Source organism: Myxocyprinus asiaticus, chromosome 30, assembly GCF_019703515.2.
Source record: "Myxocyprinus asiaticus isolate MX2 ecotype Aquarium Trade chromosome 30, UBuf_Myxa_2, whole genome shotgun sequence".
NCBI classification, from domain to species: Eukaryota; Metazoa; Chordata; class Actinopteri; order Cypriniformes; family Catostomidae; genus Myxocyprinus; species Myxocyprinus asiaticus.
This window is the reverse complement of record NC_059373.1, coordinates 10112878-10132271: the sequence shown is the minus strand read 5'-3', so window position 1 is coordinate 10132271 and position 19394 is coordinate 10112878. Positions and strand designations below refer to the sequence as shown.

At 37.0% G+C, this 19394-nt stretch overlaps 1 protein-coding gene across 2 annotated transcripts; it reads left to right on the top strand.

Annotated features, from left to right (window-relative positions):
* Window positions 1–1070: 1070 nt before the first annotated feature.
* On the top strand, window positions 1071–19095 carry LOC127421531 (voltage-dependent calcium channel gamma-4 subunit-like). 2 transcript variants are annotated; one of them, XM_051664638.1, is made up of 6 exons: window positions 1071–1087; window positions 3887–4157; window positions 6455–6682; window positions 9180–9263; window positions 9399–9539; window positions 17162–19095. In XM_051664638.1, the coding sequence occupies exons 2-6, from the start codon at window positions 4127–4129 to the stop codon at window positions 17947–17949; spliced, it is 1272 nt and encodes a 423-aa protein (XP_051520598.1). In that variant the 5' UTR covers window positions 1071–1087; window positions 3887–4126; the 3' UTR covers window positions 17950–19095. The 2 variants fall into 2 exon arrangements, with proteins under 2 accessions (XP_051520598.1, XP_051520599.1); XM_051664639.1 differs by lacking the exon at window positions 1071–1087 and adding an exon at window positions 3766–3787.
* Window positions 19096–19394: the final 299 nt, after the last annotated feature.

The following is a 19394-nucleotide window of genomic DNA, read 5'->3' as shown; positions in this document are numbered from 1 at the left end:
ACACATACTACATCATAAATGTCCCAAAGACATCTGCTGATGAGCAAACAACCTAAAGATATAAACACTTACCTACATCAAATTGACGTCTGGGTGATGCATGCTTGCTATGAGGGAAACATTAATTTCTCTAACGAAGCTCACCTTAAGCCTATGGTGTCAAATAGTCATTGCCCTCATCCCAGACTGCACACATCTCTGAGATGTCTGCTTAAGAGTGTTTCATCTGGAAAGCATCGATTAACATCTGCATTAATTTTACACATCTTAAAAATATCAGATTTAAAAACATTATAAATCATAAACGTCTCAGATACATCTTCTGAATGTCTTACTGGCATCCGAGAGGAAACGCACATGTACATCACCTAGACGTCTATTTGATGTGTGTGTTTACATCTGGAAGACCTATTTTTATGTTGTTTGCTCATCTGCAATATGTCTATAAGACGTATGTCAATAAGTATGTCTCGGATGCCAAGAAGACATTCAGCTGTTTTTGAGATGTTTATGATTTTGATTGTTTGTAAATCTGATCTTTTAAAGATGTTTAGCAGATTAATTAGATTGTGATGCCTTCCAGATGAAAAGATCTAAAACAGACATCTCTGAGATGTACATGTGTTATCTGGGGTAGGGTAACAGTTTTGCCATTGGCGGAATATAGAAAAAAAGATGAAAGAAAGAGGTTGGAAATAGCAGGAAAAAAGATGAAAATGGTTGGAATATACTGTGTTGTGGGACAGAAACATTAGTTAATAAATCAATGCAATAATTCAGAAAGACTATGTTTATGTGTCATATTAAACTCTTAAGTCTAAAGTGGGCCAGTACAATCAGTCTATTCTTCAATCTCTGGCAACATCCTTTGCTCGATAAGTTAGAGTTTGTCATCCTGTAGAGCTGTTTTTGGAGAACTGTGATTTGTCTTTTGGTCAATATTAAGCAAGTCCTGTTGCCTAATTCCTGCATCAGCATCGTTTATTCATATGAACACAACTGTCTATTGTCGCCCCCTCATTCACCGCCTCTCCAGAACCGCCTCAAAGAATTAAGAGCAAAATGCAACAGGAATACATGTCTAGAGGTAAGCCGAAAAAAAAAAAAAAAAAAAAAAAAAAAAAAAAACGTGTTTCTATTGTTGTTTATATACAAATGTAAGTTTTTCGTTCGAATATTGGGAAATGTAATTAATATCTCAAGCGTCTCTAAAGGCATGATGCGCGAGCTCAGTGGAGACGCGCGCGCGGACGTCTGTCAATCATTTTGATGGCTGAGGGGAATCAGTCATTGGATTTTATGTTGTGTCATCCCCTTTAAGACCAAAACAACAAATCATCGATCGTCTGAAGGTCCCTTGGCACCGCATATCGCTACGTGTTGCACTATAGTGGCACTGACCTGTGCAACAACCAAGACATATTATGCACAGTAAAAGTTGACACTTTACAACTGGTTGCATGTGTTTATGTACGTCTGTTATGACCTTATTGTAAATGCAAATTCATTGGATGCTTCTTCATTCATTCATTCATTCATTCATTCATTCACACCAGATACGCGAATGTCTTTTGATGTTTTACAACCTTAAGTGCCAATTTGTTTTTAATAGAAATACGTTCACTTTTATACGTGACAACGTCATCTGCATAAGAACTTGACTTAAATTACTGTTTGTGAATGGGTTGTGCGTTGTATATTGAATGGTGTCTGTTGCATGAGATGAGGCAAGATTGAACCATTCCTGCAAGGCGCTTGAATCCTCTGGTTCTACCAGACATCACATTGTTGCCATGCATTGTGCAGTAAGGCCATTAGTGCCTTACAGAAGTTCATTCATGTGTCATTAAACCACTAGCTTGCCTACTTGTATTCTTTATAATCATGGGAAATATATGACCAGGGTATGGCCTACTGTTTCGTGCCTGAAGTGTTAATTAAAAAAACAGCATGCACTTTTACTACATTATCAATATTTTATAACAATAATAATAAGAATAAATACTGTTATTAGTGGTATTAATACAGTAATCATAATAATGATAGTAATAAATATTATTATTAATAATTATTATTAGTAGTAGTAGTAGTGGTAGTGGTAGAACTAATAATAATGTTAATAATACATTTTATTATTTTATTATTAATACAATTAATCATGAAGATTATAATAATAATTATTATTATTAATAATACTATTATTAGTAGTAGTATTAATAATAATGCTAATAATAATTATAGTTTGTATTAATAATGATAATGATGGTGCTGATGATTATTATTATTATTTCTTTTTTTACAAATAGTAGTGTTAATAATAATGTTAATAATACATTTTATTATTTTTATTATTAATAAAAATAATCTTGATGATGATAATAATAATAATAATAATATTAATAATATTTAGTAATACTATTATTAGTAGTAGTGTTAATAATAATGCTAATAATAAATATAATTTCTATTAATAATGATAATGATGGTGATGTTGATGATTATTATTATTTATTTTTTTAAATAGTAGTGTTAATAGTAAAGTTAATTATACATTTTATTATTTTTATTATTAATAAAATAATCACGATGATGATAATAATAATTATTAATGTTAATAATACTATTTTTAGTAGTAGTATTAATGATAATGATAATAATAAATATAATTTCTATTAATAATGATAATGATGGTGATGTTGATGATTATTATTATTTATTTTTTTAAATAGTAGTGTTAATAGTAAAGTTAATTATACATTTTATTATTTTTATTATTAATAAATAATCACGATGATGATAATAATAATTATTAATATTAATAATACTATTTTTAGTAGCAGTAATGATAATGATAATAATAAATATAATTTATATTAATAATGATAATGATGGTGGTAATGATGATTATTATTATTTCTTTTTTACAAATAGTAGTGTTAATAATAATGCTAATAATACATATTATTATTTTAATTGTTAATAATAATTATAATGATTATTATTATTATTTAATTATATATTTATTTTGTATTTTATTTCATTTTTGTACAATGTCAGTGTGATTTTCCTTAGGATCTTTGTGGAGGATCCTTAAAAAAGGGATGTTAGGCAGAATGTTGGCCTCAGCCACCGTTTACTTTCATTGCATGGAAGAAAAGATGCAAGGAAAGTGAATGGTGACTAAGGCTGTCAGTCCCTAACAATCTACCAAACATCAGCTTTTGTGTTTATACAGGTTTGGTGTCCTAATCTACAGTATAACTTCCTGTGTTTGTGACCTCACCATTAGTGTTCCTTTTTCTGAGAATGAGCAAGTGTGACAAGACTCTGAACAGATAGAACAGAACTCTAAGTAACCGCCTATTAGAGTCTGAGCTTGTCATGGGGGTTGGTGGGGGGGGGTGAACAGATTGATCAGCTGTCCTCGCTGTGCGTGTCATTGCCACATCACAATATAGTCAGAAAGGAACACTGATCAAAGCCACCCGCCAGGTGCATTTTGAACGTTCATGACAGTCGAAGGTTTTTCAAAATCAGTAGTTATGATGAATACCCCCCCCCCCCCCCACTACCACCACCTCACTCACCATCAACCCCCCCCCCCACCCAATTCACACACCATCATGTTCTGTTCTCGACTTCAGAATGCGCTGTTGCCATGGTGACGGAACGGCGCAGTCTTGCTTTCTATTCTCTTTTTCTTTATATATCCCTAGCTCTTCCCTAATCTTCACGGATGTATGTGCGAGATACATGTAAACCATACTGCTTAAATGACAATGATAATGTAATGACAATAATACACAATTCAAGCTGCTTTTTACCACCACAAACCTTAAACATATCTCTTTCTGTCTTTTTTTTATTATTGTTTGTTTCTCCGCAGAAGAAGCGTTAGGATTTCTGCCATGAAATCTCTCTAAGAGGAGAAAAGAAGTGAAACCTAGAAAATCTACACCCACCCACAGGCAGGAGAGACAGGGGGAGAGAGAAAGAAAGAGAGAGAGAGAGCAGGGGGTGCGTGGACGAGGGTTGAAAGAAAGAGAGAGGGGTAACAGTCGATGGATGCTGCTTGGACGTTCTGGTTGGTACAATCTTCTGTGACAAGGACCGGAGAGCTGCAGGGATGGACGGGAAGGGAAGACACATTCCCCCAGGTAATCGGATCTCATTAATGGCTGCCGGTGTTGTGCGGGGACCACCGAGTCTTATGCTTGTCATCAGACGTTTACTGAAATGCTCTTGAGTGAAAGTCTGTACGTATTCCACTGTATGTCAACATCATTTTCGGCTTTGCCAGTCAATGTTTTACATCTCTTATTGTTGTCTGATCAGTGAACTTTCTTGCAAACATCTTCATATGTTCCAAAAGTGTCCTTCATTATCAAGTTCATTCAAGTCTTATAATGTTACCCAATGCATTCTGGAATTTTATTTGCTTTCTTATGGTTCAGTTAGTTTTTTTTTTGTAAAGGTCTATGACTTATATTGTCTTGACAGATCTGTCTCTTAATATCTACAGTAAGATCTGTAAAACATGTCCAGTGAATACCCATACCTTTTTGTCAATGGGCAGTTTTGGTTCTTTTTTAATTTTGAGCAAAAAGATAAAGCTGCAATTGTATTAAAGAACTGTATGATCACACAGTATTTGCATCTGAAACCAGTTCTTTTAGGTTTCTCAAGCAATTGTATTGATCATAAAATATTGATTGCTTAAATGTACTCATGTTCTTTTATGTTATATTGTCTGGTATCTGTTTAAAACTCATTGAAGTCTCTGATTTTGGTTCAGCTGTGTCTTTTTGCATTAGACATGCAGTCAGTAGACATACTGTATTTAGCATAATTAATTACTAGCAAATCTAGTCTTCTAAGAGAAAGCAATGGACCATAGCCCAAAATATCTTTGTCCAGATCAACATGCTCGAATTACTCCATATTAAAGCAATATCCATGCAAAGAAACGCTCGATTACAGCTGTCTCATAACTGTTTGTAATAACTGCTTGGCAACTACGTTTTCAACTGGACTATGTTTGGTCTAAACATATGACCTTTTGAACTCCGCACCTAATGTGATTTTTATTTCTTTTCTTTTTCCCATCCCAGCTTAGCTCTTGTTCTTAGTTCAAGCCTGTTTTATTTTCTGTTGGTGGTGATATAATGGCATTGGTGTAGTTGTGCCTGTAGGCAACATTTTCATTCAATTTTACAAAGATATAATCAATAGACGGCACTTAAATAGTACCGTACCTGGGTCTTGTAATGGCTTGGTTGGTTCCCAAAAAAAGCATCTTACTTTAAGGGTTTGCATTAGTACAATTTTGTGTCAAAAAAGTGTACCCTGAGATCTGCTCATGGTCTTAGCAACCTACATTTGAGCATGCTGATGACATTCGTACTTTATGCATCACAGTTCAACATATCCTCACAAAACGCGTTGTGAACTGATCACTCAATTTTTGATATGCCTAACACTCACTTTTCGCCACTTCGTGTAACCTTAGGCTCCCATTACAATCTGTCTTTTTGCCATTTTTTCTTTTTACATTAACACTCTATTTAACTTTGTCCTCTTTGCTCATAGTGCCCTATTTCTGTCCATTTCCTGTTCAACACCCTGTAAGCCCCTATTTACTCTCAGCTTTAGACGCCATGCCCACAGTCCATTTGCTGGTCATTGTAATCTTATTGACGGACTTCATGCAACTTCTAAAAACAAGGGAAGACATTCTTTTTTATCAGTCCGTCTGGAAACAAAGTCGTGTTTAAAAGTTACCGGCTAGATACAAAAACTCCCATGGGTTCCGGCACGTGGCATCCTTCACCACATTTTCCCCTATCCATGTTCGCGGGTGGAAACGCATTTATTGACACGGAGAAGGTGTGCAACCGTTAAAGGTGTCTGTGTAGCACATGTTCAACGCACAGCAGTTGCAATCCCCCCAACCACTCAATGACTTGAAGGGGGCCTCCGTGGACCTGCAAGCCCATGGGCCCAGAGGTAGCTTAAAGCGCTCCTGTCCGCCACACAGTCTTACACTGATTTTGCTTAAGGCGACAATGTGTAAGGTCATGTAAATGCCTTAAACAGCTTTTCTTTATCGGGGCAAGGTCTTAAATGGTTTAAGTGAAAACTGACTGGCACACTTAGATTTTTGCCCATTACCTGTCCCTGACAGTCGATAAAATGTTTTAATCAAATAAATTACATGATGTGTTGATTAATTCATCAAAATATCATAATATAATATATTAATTGCATACAAACAATATAAATAGCAGTTGGTTGCTTTAGTCAGTCAAATGGTCTCTCCATGTCTAAGTGAGTGTTTTTTTTTTTTTTTTTTTGCGAGAATAAGCTGCTGTTTAATATGGCTATGCGAGATTAGCCTGTTTAACCTTTGCTGGGATTTTCCCCTACATTTGTGTTTCTCTGTTCATGTCTTCAGCCATAGTGTGGTGCGAGCGAGGAATTCAGGTGCTTCTCACTACTGTGGGAGCTTTCGCAGCCTTCGCCTTGATGACTGTGGCCATTGGCACGGATTACTGGCTGTACGCTCGGGCCTTTATCTGCAACAGCACAGCCAACTCCTCTCAGGATGACCCCCACAACAAGGACAAGAAGGATCCTGGAGCCCTCACCCACTCTGGCCTCTGGAGGATTTGTTGCCTGGAAGGTAAGTGAACGGCAGTGTTTAAGTGTGGGGGTGGAGGAATGGGACATGTACGATATGTACTGTATGGGGGGGGGGGCAATGATGCATGAAGGAGGTCCCCACCTGTGCAGCTTTTGCAAGTGATTCATGGAAGTTATATTCCAAACGAATATGCTTTGATTAGTTTTTTGAGTTTTTCTTTAATTCAAATTCAGGTCTGTTTCTCACACAAAGCTATCACATGGCTTCAGAAGACTCGAAACATAGCACACGAGTCACATGGACTACTTTCATGGTATTTTTTGAACTTCTTGGATTTTGAGAGCCATTTGTCATGTCAATTTTGTTGTACGCAAAATAGAAGCCGGGTTCAAACATCATAAGAGAGTTATGGTGTTATGTTATGCTATGCTATGTCATGTTATGGTGGAATTTTCATTTCTTGGTGAGCTGTCCCTTCAAAGATCTGGTAATTTTGCATGAACCAAAATAAGATGACCACATTAAGCTTATTGTGGTCATATAGAAATATATTTTCAAAAGCAGGTTTTGAAAGAGTGCAAATATTTGAGTCTTTTCTACAAGCATGGTGACATCTCACATATGCTACAACAAAAACAGTAAGCTGCATGAAAGGGCATGAAGTCAGAACCATAACACAAGCTGACTTTATTTGGCTACCTTAAGGGTTACAAATAAAGTTATCAAAAAACATTGTGGGAAGAACTGCCTCCAGATCTTTTTAGCCATTGGGCTTTGCAATGTGAGATTTTCATTGTTTGTTTTTTTTTCTAACCTAGCAGCATTCAACACGGTACCTCTCTTACTCTAGCCAAGTCTCAAGAGACATGTTTTAAACAAACATGAGCTGTATTTTTTCCATTTGCATTAGAAACCTAGAGGAGTGTGTCAATAGCCGTGATTATGTGATGAGTCATTGCAGGTCAAAGGTGATATGCGGTGCTTTCGATGCATTTGCGGCATAATCAGACTAGACAAAAACAAAGTCATTCTGACTTGTAATATTGCTCACTTTGGCCCTTTGCTTTAAATATCACAAATGGATAGCCTTTTTAAGGGAAATTTATGACTTCATAGTCATCCTTGGATACTGCAAAATACAAAAACAACAACTGCAAAATATTGCAAACCTTCTCAAAGCATTTGCTCAAAATAAAATTCTCTTAAGTCCACAATTATTGATGACAAAGAACTGCTTAACTGCACACAGATGCGATAACATGCGCAAGGGATCACGTTTGCCATCCTCTAGCATGAAACTAAGCTAGCGAGCACTAGAACACCAGACTGATTTTACACTGAATTCAGAAACAGCAGATTGGCTTTTCTTTAGCTAAAATCATCTACCAAAGTCTGTGCTTACCGAAATGCGTAACACTGCCCCCAGTGGCCAAAGTGGTAAGTGTTGTTGGGCGTATGGGCATGTGTCAGCTCCATTTTCTGGGTTTTATGTCCACAGCGGGGCACCAAAAGTAAGTTATGAAGTGAATTCTTTTCAGCTGTACAGGCTGTAATAAACTGAAGAGGAATGCATATTTTATAAACTGCAACCTCCTAACCCCAAACCTAAATCTAACCATCAGTGGAGTAAAAATTTTATGTTAGAGTGAAAACATGCAACCTCCAAATTCCGCTCATCACTGATTATGCAAATACGATTACTTCCTAGTTTCAATGAGGCAACTGAACAATTTGAACCCAGGTCTCCCATGCCACTGATGCAACATGCTTCAGGTCGCACCACAGGATAATGTAAACACACTGGAATCAATGCAAAAAGAAGATGCCACTTGCCGGTGAGTTGGCACAATGTAGCCGATCCTAGGGTATCGGAACTCTCGGAAACAACATGCTGACTTCTGGTGTGATTATGTTGCGGTGACACTGGTCACAGGCAGTGGACTAATATGTCATCTAAAGTGGTTAGATAAGTGGATGGTTATATCATACAAGAGACCAGTGTATGACACCTAGAATGACTCATAACCATTGACATCATAGAATTCTCTGAATCCATATATCCAATAGTTAGACCAGCACCAGACCAGCATAAAATAGTATTCATGAATAGAAAAAAAAAATGAAATTCATGCTGGTTTAAGCTTTTAGCAAGCTGAGATTCACATATCCATATGGAAACTTTTATATACAGTATACTGAGGAAGAGGTGGAAGCAAGATGAGGAAAAGTTGTGAGCCAGATATGATTTACATTTATGCATTTGCTTTTATCCAAAGCAATTTACAGTGCCCTTATTACAGGGACAATCCCCCTGAAACAACCTGAAGTTAAGTGCCTTGCTCAAGGACACAATGGTGATGGCTGTGGGGACTGAACCAACAACCTTCTGCTTACCAATTCAGCGCTTTAATCCACTATGCCACCACCACTCCTGTATGATCCATTGGGATGTTTTGATAGTGTGTTTGGATACCAGAAACAATTGTGATGCTTTAAATTATCTCTCAATCTCTCTCTCACACATTCTCTCTCACAGGATTAAAGAGAGGAGTGTGTTCCCAGATTAATCATTTTCCTGATGATGCTGATTATGACCAGGATGCAGCAGAGTATCTTTTACGTGAGTCACTGGTCTTTTTGTGCATGTTTCTGGTCTATAAGATGCTGTATGCATTATAAATAAAGGGGTATGGGAAAACAATTCATTTAAACATATATGTTTTTGCCTTTGTTTGCCTCTCTTTTCTTCTCCCAGGTGTAGTCAGAGCCTCCAGTATATTTCCTATCCTCAGTGCCATATTATTGCTGCTAGGTGGAGTGTGTGTGGCCTCTAGTCGGTTTTATAAGACAAAAAGACACATCATTTTGGGAGCCGGCATTTTGTTTGTAGTGGCAGGTATGGAACTACATTTTCTTATTATGCCATTTACAATGTTTTAATATATTTTGTTATATATGTTTAATTTTAGTTTTGCAGATTTTTTTTTTCTGCCTACCTGGTTAGTCCAGTAGCAATATACTTATATAATATACTTATATAATTGTATATTATTCATATATATATATATATATATATATATATATATATATATATATATATATACACACACACAGGGTTGGGAGGGTTACTTTTGAAATGTATTCCACTACAGATTACAGAATACATGCTGTAAAATGTAATTTGTAATGTATTCTGTTAGATTACTCAAAGTCAGTAACGTATTCTAAATACTTTGGATTACTTCTTCAGCACATTTTTTTCACTTGTTTTAACTATAAAAACTCTGCCAGTACAGTAAGACAAAATACACGTTAAAAATACATTCTCTGAAAAACCTAAATATCTTATGCAGTGTTGTTTCTAAAACAAGATAAATCAAACTGATCTTGTTTTAAGGATTTTTAGATAATTTTACAGGAAAAGAATACAAAAATTATTATCAAGAATATGATTTTTGCCCTAATATCAAAGTTCTTACTAGAAAAAAAGAAATTATGATCCAATAATTAATTTTATTGATAAAAAAAATATGATCATGCCTGGTAACATGTGCATGTAAAATGGCTAGAAATAGCATTTTAGCTTAGCGTAAAGCTGATAATTTACACAAGGTTTATTTCTATTTCTTCTACTCCAAACTTACTTCAAACTTACTTCTCTGTCTGCTCGTATAAATGTGACACATCATAAGAAAGTGTTTCACCGCTGTTCAAATGCACTTTGGATCACATCATTTATATGTATAAATGTTTTCCATCTGAAAGGACTAAATATTAAATGAAACAAATGACAATAAAATGCAAAGTAATCTCTTCAGTAATCAAAATACTTTTTGAATGTAACTGTATTCTAATTACCAATTATTTAAATTGTAACTGTAGTGGAATACAGTTACTTATATTTTGTATTTTAAATACGTAATCCTGTTACATGTATTCCGTTACTACCCAACACTGTATATACAGGTGCATCTCAATAAATTAGAATGTCGTGGAAAAGTTCATTTATTTCAGTAATTCAACTCAAATTGTGAAACTCGTGTATTAAATAAATTCAATGCACACAGACTGAAGTAGTTTAAGTCTTTTGTTCTTTTAATTGTGATGATTTTGGCTCACATTTAACAAAAACCCACCAATTCACTATCTCAAAAAATTAGAATACATCATAAGACCAATAAAAAAAACATTTTTAGTGAATTGTTGGCCTTCTGGAAAGTATGTTCATTTACTGTATATGTACTCAATACTTGGTAGGGGCTCCTTTTGCTTTAATTACTGCCTCAATTCGGCGTGGCATGGAGGTGATCAGTTTGTGGCACTGCTGAGGTGGTATGGAAGCCCAGGTTTCTTTGACAGTGGCCTTCAGCTCATCTGCATTTTTTGGTCTCTTGTTTCTCATTTTCCTCTTGACAATACCCCATAGATTCTCTATGGGGTTCAGGTCTGGTGAGTTTGCTGGCCAGTCAAGCACACCAACACCATGGTCATTTAACCAACTTTTGGTGCTTTTGGCAGTGTGGGCAGGTGCCAAATCCTGCAGGAAAATGAAATCAGCATCTTTAAAAAGCTGGTCAGCAGAAGGAAGCCTTAAGTGCTCCAAAATTTCTTGGTAAACGGGTGCAGTGACTTTGGTTTTCAAAAAACACAATGGACCAACACCAGCAGATGACACTGCACCCCAAATCATCACAGACTGTGGAAACTTAACACTGGACTTCAAGCAACTTGGGCTATGAGCTTCTCCACCCTTCCTCCAGACTCTAGGACCTTGGTTTCCAAATGAAATACAAAACTTGCTCTCATCTGAAAAGAGGACTTTGGACCACTGCGCAACAGTCCAGTTCTTCTTCTCCTTAGCCCAGGTAAGACGCCTCTGACATTGTCTGTGGTTCAGGAGTGGCTTAACAAGAGGAATACGACAACTGTAGCCAAATTCCTTGACATGTCTGTGTGTGGTTGATGCCTTGACCCCAGCCTCAGTCCGTTCCTTGTGAAGTTCACCCAAATTCTTGAATCGATTTTGCTTGACAATCATAAGGCTGCGGTTCTCTCAGTTGGTTGTGCATCTTTTTCTTCTACACTTTTTCCTTCCACTCAACTTTCTGTTAACATGCTTGGATACAGCACTCTGTGAACAGCCAGCTTCTTTGGCAATGAATGTTTGTGGCTTACCCTCCTTGTGAAGGGTATCAATGATTGTCTTCTGGACAACTGTCAGATCAGCAGTCTTCCCCATGATTGTGTAGCCTAGTGAACCAAACTGAGAGACAATTTTGAAGGCTCAGGAAACCTTTGCAGGTGTTTTGAGTTGATTAGCTGATTGGCATGTCACCATATTCTAATTTTTTGAGATAGTGAATTGGTGGGTTTTTGTTAAATGTGAGCCAAAATCATCACAATTAAAAGAACCAAAGACTTAAACTACTTCAGTCTGTGTGCATTGAATTTATTTAATACACGAGTTTCACAATTTGAGTTGAATTACTGAAATAAATGAACTTTTCCACGACATTCTAATTTATTGAGATGCACCTGTATATATATATATATATATATTATATTTATTGGCAGCCAAAATTTTGAAATAATGTACAGATTTTGCTGTTTCGGAAGGAAATTGGTACTATAATTCACCAAAGTGACATTCAACTGATCACAAAGTATAGTCAGGACATTACTGATGTAAGAAACAGCACCATCACTATTTGAAAAAAAGTCATTTTTGATCAAATCTAGACAGGCCCCATTTCCAGCAGTCATCACTCCAACACCTTATCCTTGAGTAATCATGTTAAATTGCTAATTTGGTACTAGAAAATCACTTGCCATTATATCAAACACAGTTGAAAGCTATTTGGTTCATTAAACGAAGCTTAACATTATCTTTGTTTTTGAGTTGCCACAGTATACAATAGACTGGCATGTCTTAAGGTCAATATTAGATCAAAAATAGAAACTCGTCAGTCAATCGTTGTTTTGAGGAATGAAGGCTATACAATGCTTGAAATTTCCCCCAAAAAACCAAAGATTTCATACAAAGGTGTACACTACAGTCTTCAAAGACAAAGGACAACTGACTCTAACAAGGACAGAAAGAGATGTGGAAGGCCAGATGTACAACTAAACAAGAGGATAAGTACATCAGAGTGTCTAGTTTGAGAAATAGACGCCTCACATGTCCTCAGCTGACAGCTTCATTGAATTCTACCCGCTCAACACCAGTTACATGTACAACAGTAAAGAGAAGACTCAGGGGTGCAGGCCTTATGGGAAGAATTGCAAAGAAAAAGCCACTTTTGAAACAGAAAAACAAAAAGAAAAGGTTAGAGTGGGCAAAGAAACACAGACATTGGACAACAAATAATTGGAAAAGAGTGTTATGGATCTTAAACCCATTGAGCTTTTGTGGGATCAGCTAGAGTGTAAGGTGCGTGAGAAGTGCCCGACAAGACTATCTATGGCAAGTGCTACAGGAAGTGTGGGGTGAAATGTCACCTGAGTATCTGGACAAACTGACAGCTAGAATGCCAAGGATCTGCAAAGCTGTCATTGCTGCACATGGAGGATTTTTTTTTTATTGGAACTCTTTGAAGTAGTTTAAGAAGTTCTGCATTTTTTTTTTTTTTTTTTTTTTTAAATTGTAATAGTAATTTTTCACGTTATTAATGTCCTGACTATACATTGTGATCAGCTGAATGTCACTTCGGTGAATAAAAGTACCAATTTCTTTCCATAAGAGCAAAATCTGTACATTATTCCAAACTTTTGGCCACCAGTGTATATATACTGTATATATATAATTTCAATAATGTTATAAAAATGTTCAACTCATTCTAATCCATGCTTCCAAGTAATTTCGACAACACCTCGTTGATGTTAGCCAGTTAATGGATAATTTTATCTCTGTAACATATTTAAAGCTACACTATGTAACTTTTGGCCCTATAATTGTTGAAGCATAGTATTGCAAGTTACTTGCAGATGAGCATTGTTTTGTTTTTTACATGAGTTGGGCTTAGGCTCTGCTGTTCTGCGCGGATTAATCTGATAGTTTGAGGAGAACCGGTGTAACCATGGTTGCAGGTGATCAACTTATCAGAGCGAATGTCACTAACAACAACAAAACTCGCCCCCTCCCCTCTAAAAAATAAATAAATAAATAAATAATAACGAAATGAAGAAAATGAGCAGGTAAGTAGCATTTCGTCCGCTGTTGTTTTGACTTATTGAAAACAATTGTTTAAAAATAAATAACATTACAAACATTAGGCAACGATGACAGTAGACTAGTCATATCAAATAAAGTCAAATGGTGGAAACTATTATAAATTAGCTAGCAGGCAAATAGAATAATGTAGTAACTAGTTTTGAAATTGGCATTGTTACCAGCATAAAGTTTTTTTCCCATTGTCCTTCCCAGAAATGAAATCATGCACTGCAGTACCAAAATCCATGATAAAATGCCCCATTAGAGTGGCTAACACTATCCAACGAACTACCACTACCAAAAAGAGCTACCAAAAAGAGCTTATTGACTAACTATCGGTCCAATAAAATATCTTAACCAGAGGTAAGTATATATTAATATATTAAGTATGATATAAGTATTATATTAATTTATATGTATTATTTACTTTTAATCTTTGTAGTATTTTAAAGATTGAAGTATTGCAAAATTTTGCTAATTTAGCTGCAAAAATAAAGGGCATCTTGTGGAGCACTTGCTTCTTTTTCACACATGACAATAAAAGACTGAGCACAAGCTGGTCCTGAATAAATTATTTAATCAATTACAATAATGACAATTGTGCATGTGCACAATTTAATTTTTTTACTCTGTGCTTGTGCATTGTGGGATTTAAATGTATCCTAGTGGCTCGAGAGTTTTGACCACCTTCACCAAAATTCGTTCAGATCCATTTAATGATTCAGTGACCATTTCTAGTGATGCCAGAAAGTGGTGACAAATGTCTTGTGTAAAATGAGTTAGTCACTAAATCAACGATCAAAAGAAAAATTGAATCCTTTAAAATGTGTATGTCTACAGACCTACAAAGAGACTTTAGTGGAGGTTTTAGGCATTATAAAAACAAAGCAAATCTATCATTTCCCTACAGTTTCTGAGCTGCTGACCATGACTTTTATCAAAAGACAACAACAATAGTCTTATAATAATTATGAGTTTCAATAACATCCGTACGTTCTATTCACTTCAGTAAAAGTGTTTTAAGAACACAGCAGATCTATATTTTTTTCCTACAGTTTGTCGACTGCACACCAACATAGAGGTAAAAAACAGGAGCTGATATTAAAAATAGCTTTACATATTTAACACAGATCAGATCTGCTTAAATTGGCAAAAACAACTGATCAGGGTCCTGGGTAGCTCAGCGAGTATTGACGCTGACTACCACCCCTGGAGTCATGAGTTTGAATCCAGGGTGTGCTGAGTGACTCCAGCCAGGTCTCCTAAGCAACCAAATTGACCCGGTTGCTAGGGAGGGTAGAGTCACGTGGGGTAACCTCCTTGTGGTCGCGATTAGTGGTTCTCGCTCTCAATGGGGCACATGGTAAGTTGTGCGTGGATCGCAGAGAGTAGCATGAGCCTCCACATACGGAGTCTCTGCGGTGTCATGCACGATAAGCCACGTGATAAGATGTGCAGACTGATGGTCTCAGAAGCAGAGAAAACTGAGACTTATCCTCTGCCACCTGGATTGAGGTGAGTAACCGCACCATCATGTGGACCTACTAAGTAGTGGGAACTGGGCATTCCAAATTGGAAGAAAAGGGGATAATAAATAAATAAATAAAATAAAAAACAACCGATCAGACTATTACCTCACAAACATAATGTAAAAAGCATAACTTAATGAAGACGTGCTGAAATAAACTCCACTTAAAATATGTGCTTAAAAGAAGGATTGTCCTTTGTTTTTTTTCTGCCATGCATTTCACGTAATGCAGCCAATCAAGAATGATATGCTGATAAATAACTCTCGTTTGGTCCTCATCTAGATTATTCATTTATATCAGCATCAATGCCAATAAAAAACATGGATAAATGAGCATTGTTGAAATCAACTTTGTAGAAATGAACGGAGCAGCATTAATTAGACTGTCTGACTGATGGCCTATTACGTAAGGCTTGTTTCAGCTCATGAAACTCACCTGTGATTGGCTGGATGGTTGCTCAATCAGCCAAAGTAAAAAAACGCAAAGAATACTGTATACAAATCCACCATTTGGACACTGTGTTTAGCTTGGAATAGTGCGGGGGATGTGGCTGCTACACCCTTGATCTTACCTGTCGAACAAGAAAAAGCCACCTCTGGGTTGGTTTTAAATCCTTTCAGATCTCAGAGTTGTCGCCACCTCTGAAAACCCAAGCTGATGTTGGTTCGTGTTTTATTATGGGTTCTGTCACTTTTCTTTTTTGCTTGCAGACTTTACTCGGTTCGAGGTCTCTTTATTTTGAAAACGGGTAATTCCCCAGAAGGTTGCCTTTTGGAATGATCCATGGTTAATGTTGCTCATTTATTGTGGCTACAAGCTATCAGCTTCAAACTTAGCCACAACATTAAAACCACCTGCCTAATATTGTGTAGGTCCCTCTCGTGCCACCAAAACAGCGCCAACCTGCATCACAGAATAGCATTCTGAGATTATATTCTTCTCACCAAAATTGTACAGAGCGGTTATCTGAGTTACTGTAAACTTTTGTCAGTTCGAACCAGTCTGGCCATTCTCTGTTGACCTCTCTCATCAACAAGGCATTTCCATCCACAGAACTGACCCCCACTGGATGTTTTTTGTTTTTGGCACCATTCTGAGTAAATTATAGAGACTGTTATGCATGAAAATCCCAGGAGATCAGCAGTTACAGAAATACTCAAACCAGCCCGTCTGGCACCAACAATCATCCATGCGATTATCTAATCAGCCAATCGTGTGGCAGCAGTGCAGTGCATATAATCATGCAGATACGGGTCAGGAGCTTCAGTTAATGTTCACATCAACCATCAGAATGGGGGAAAAATGTGGTCTCAGTGATTGTGACTGTGGCATGATTGTTGGTGCCGGATGGGCTGGTTTGAGTATTTTGGTGGTTTTAATGTTGTGGCTGATCGGTGTATACACATGCTGTAGTAGCTCCAAACCTTCTTTTCTTTATTTACGGACATGACGTAACATGCATAGACGACTGACTGAAGTATGCAATTTCTTGCCAAATCTGTCCCGACAGCTCTTAAAATATAAATAATTATTATAGGCTTACCATAGTGAATCGGGGTAAGGCAAAAACATGGTTTGGAAGATGGATTTTTGGTGTACTTGCTCATTAATTAAATTTTGTTCATTTCTAACAAAAAAATCATTCATAGTGTAGCTTTAATGAGCAAAATTTGTAACAATCTTTGACATATTACTGGCCCCCGGCCATCAAACCATCCTTATTTCTGAGCCCCACAATATAAAACCCCAAAACTAATCTGCTTTTCTTGCATTGATCAGGGCTGAGCAACATCATTGGAGTCATTGTATACATCTCAGCAGCATTGAGCGACATCTCTCCCAAAAAGGACGAAGATAAAAAGTGGCACTACTCCTACGGCTGGTCCTTTTACTTTGGCGGCTTGTCATTCATCCTTGCAGAGGTGGTGGGTGTGCTGGCCGTCAACATTTACATTGAACGCAACAAAGAACTGCGCTGTCGTTCGCGCACTGACCTCTTCCGTAGCACCACTTCCGCTGTATTACGCTTGCCGGGATACCGCTTCCGCCGACGCTCCTCCCGCTCCAGTTCACGTTCAACGGTCGAGCCGACGCGCTCCCGTGAGCAGTCCCCCACCTCTGCCAATGCTCCAAAGAACTTCGGCCCACCGCTGGCTGCTGGCCCACCGCCATTTTCAGTAGCCACACTTCCTAATCCACATACGCAATCTGGAGGAGGGATGGGCGATATATCGATGTACACACTGGGTAGGGAAGGTAAGCCGCCTATGTATGGCACAGTCGATCGTGCTACACTCTACCAGCTACATAATTACTTTCCAACAAAAGAAGGAGGTGGGGGCACGCTTATGACAGGGACGCTGCCTTCTCTGTCCAAGTCTAACATGGCAACGTCGGCCAATGCCACCCTCAATACCTCTTCTTCCTCTGGCCCCCAGCAGGCACCATTGTCAGCTGGGTCCTCCGCAACCATGGAGAGGGATCGAGGGCTGGGTACCTTGGATCGACTAGGCAAAGGAGACAGTTCAAACACTAACACACTTAACAGGAGAACCACACCTGTGTAATGAACAGTTCAAAGGGGGAGGGAAGAGAATGAAGGAGAAGACGAGGGATTACACAGGGGATGGGGGTGGGGGTAAAGAAAGGTAGAGCAAAAGGGCTGCACAAAAAGCAAGGTCCACTCATAATACTGAAAAGGGAACAAGAAGGCAATATATCCTCGTTTTTCTCTCCATTTCCATTTTTGAACATGATGACTTGAGTAACAGAATTCCATCCGCACTTCTTATTGATTCATGTTGAAATACTCTGTGTGTGATGGTGATCTTTTGGTTCTTCGACTTCTTTCAATTCCAGTGCTTTATCATCAGGTTATGCCTGTAACTTATTTAGCATTCCAATATAGTTGTTGTTTTTTATTATAGTAGTTGTTACTGCTGGGTTAACTTATAAATTTTTACTGAGAAATTCTGTTTTCTTTCGTTTGTTTGTTTGCACAATTATCCATTTATCTTATTTTGATTGAACACAAACTGTGATATATTTTTCTCGCACATGTTGACACTATAATTCATGATGTCATTCAGTGTCAAGCATGTCTTAATTTGCGAGAATGTGACTATTATTTTTATTTTTATTTTTTTACAAAGATGGATAATATTTAGATCTGTGGAACTATTTCATTGTAATTGTAAGTGTACAAATAGTTAAGTCTTCATTTAAATATATTTGATTTATCATATTAACAGTCCTAATATTATTACGATGGGATAACAATTATAATGAACTGCTTTCGAGACTGATTTGGGACTGGAAGTAAAAGAGAAAAAGAGACATATTATAGAAATGAAAGGCATTCATTCAAGGGGAGCTATATCTATACCTAAAAACCTCACTTGAAAAGACAAAAGAATCTATTAAATATATAGTATATTATGAAAAAAAAAAAATTATATATATATATATATATATATATATGTATAATTGTGTGTGTGTGTGTGACACAACTTTTTTGGTAAAATAAAATATGATATATTCTATGAATGTGTAAAACTGGGATCTATGTGTATACTATGTGCAGTTTTGACTGCCGCATATTATTTTCATGTTTATTTGTAACTTTGTATGCATGAGTCATATCTAATATATGATATATTCATAATGCCCTGCCCTTTGGCTTTTTGTGCATTGCATGTATGTGGTCATACAGATGGATTTGGAATGACAGAGGGGGGTCAACAGGACCTAGAGTGGGATTTGGTATGCATTGACCTACACGTTTTTACACAATGACATGTTTTCCTACCTCTTTTATAAAGTCATAATTTCTCCAGTCTACATCTATGGGAAGTACAAAATATGTATCCAAGGGGACTGAGTGCACACTGATGGAGTGAATACATGATCACCTGGTGAGATCCATTAACATACCTAGAGGGAATTACTACAAATTTACTGTCATTCCTTCAGCATCTATATTTGAAACTCCATAGCAGCAAGATTTATTATA

Bases quoted from the DNA above. Each gene is read 5' to 3' on its own strand.
- LOC127421531 (XM_051664638.1), top strand. From the start codon at position 4,127: ATGGACGGGAAGGGAAGACACATTCCCCCAG. The intron at 4,158-6,454 runs GTAATCGGATCT...TCATGTCTTCAG, and splicing joins GGGAAGACACATTCCCCCAG to CCATAGTGTGGTGCGAGCGA. The intron at 6,683-9,179 runs GTAAGTGAACGG...TCTCTCTCACAG, and splicing joins GAGGATTTGTTGCCTGGAAG to GATTAAAGAGAGGAGTGTGT.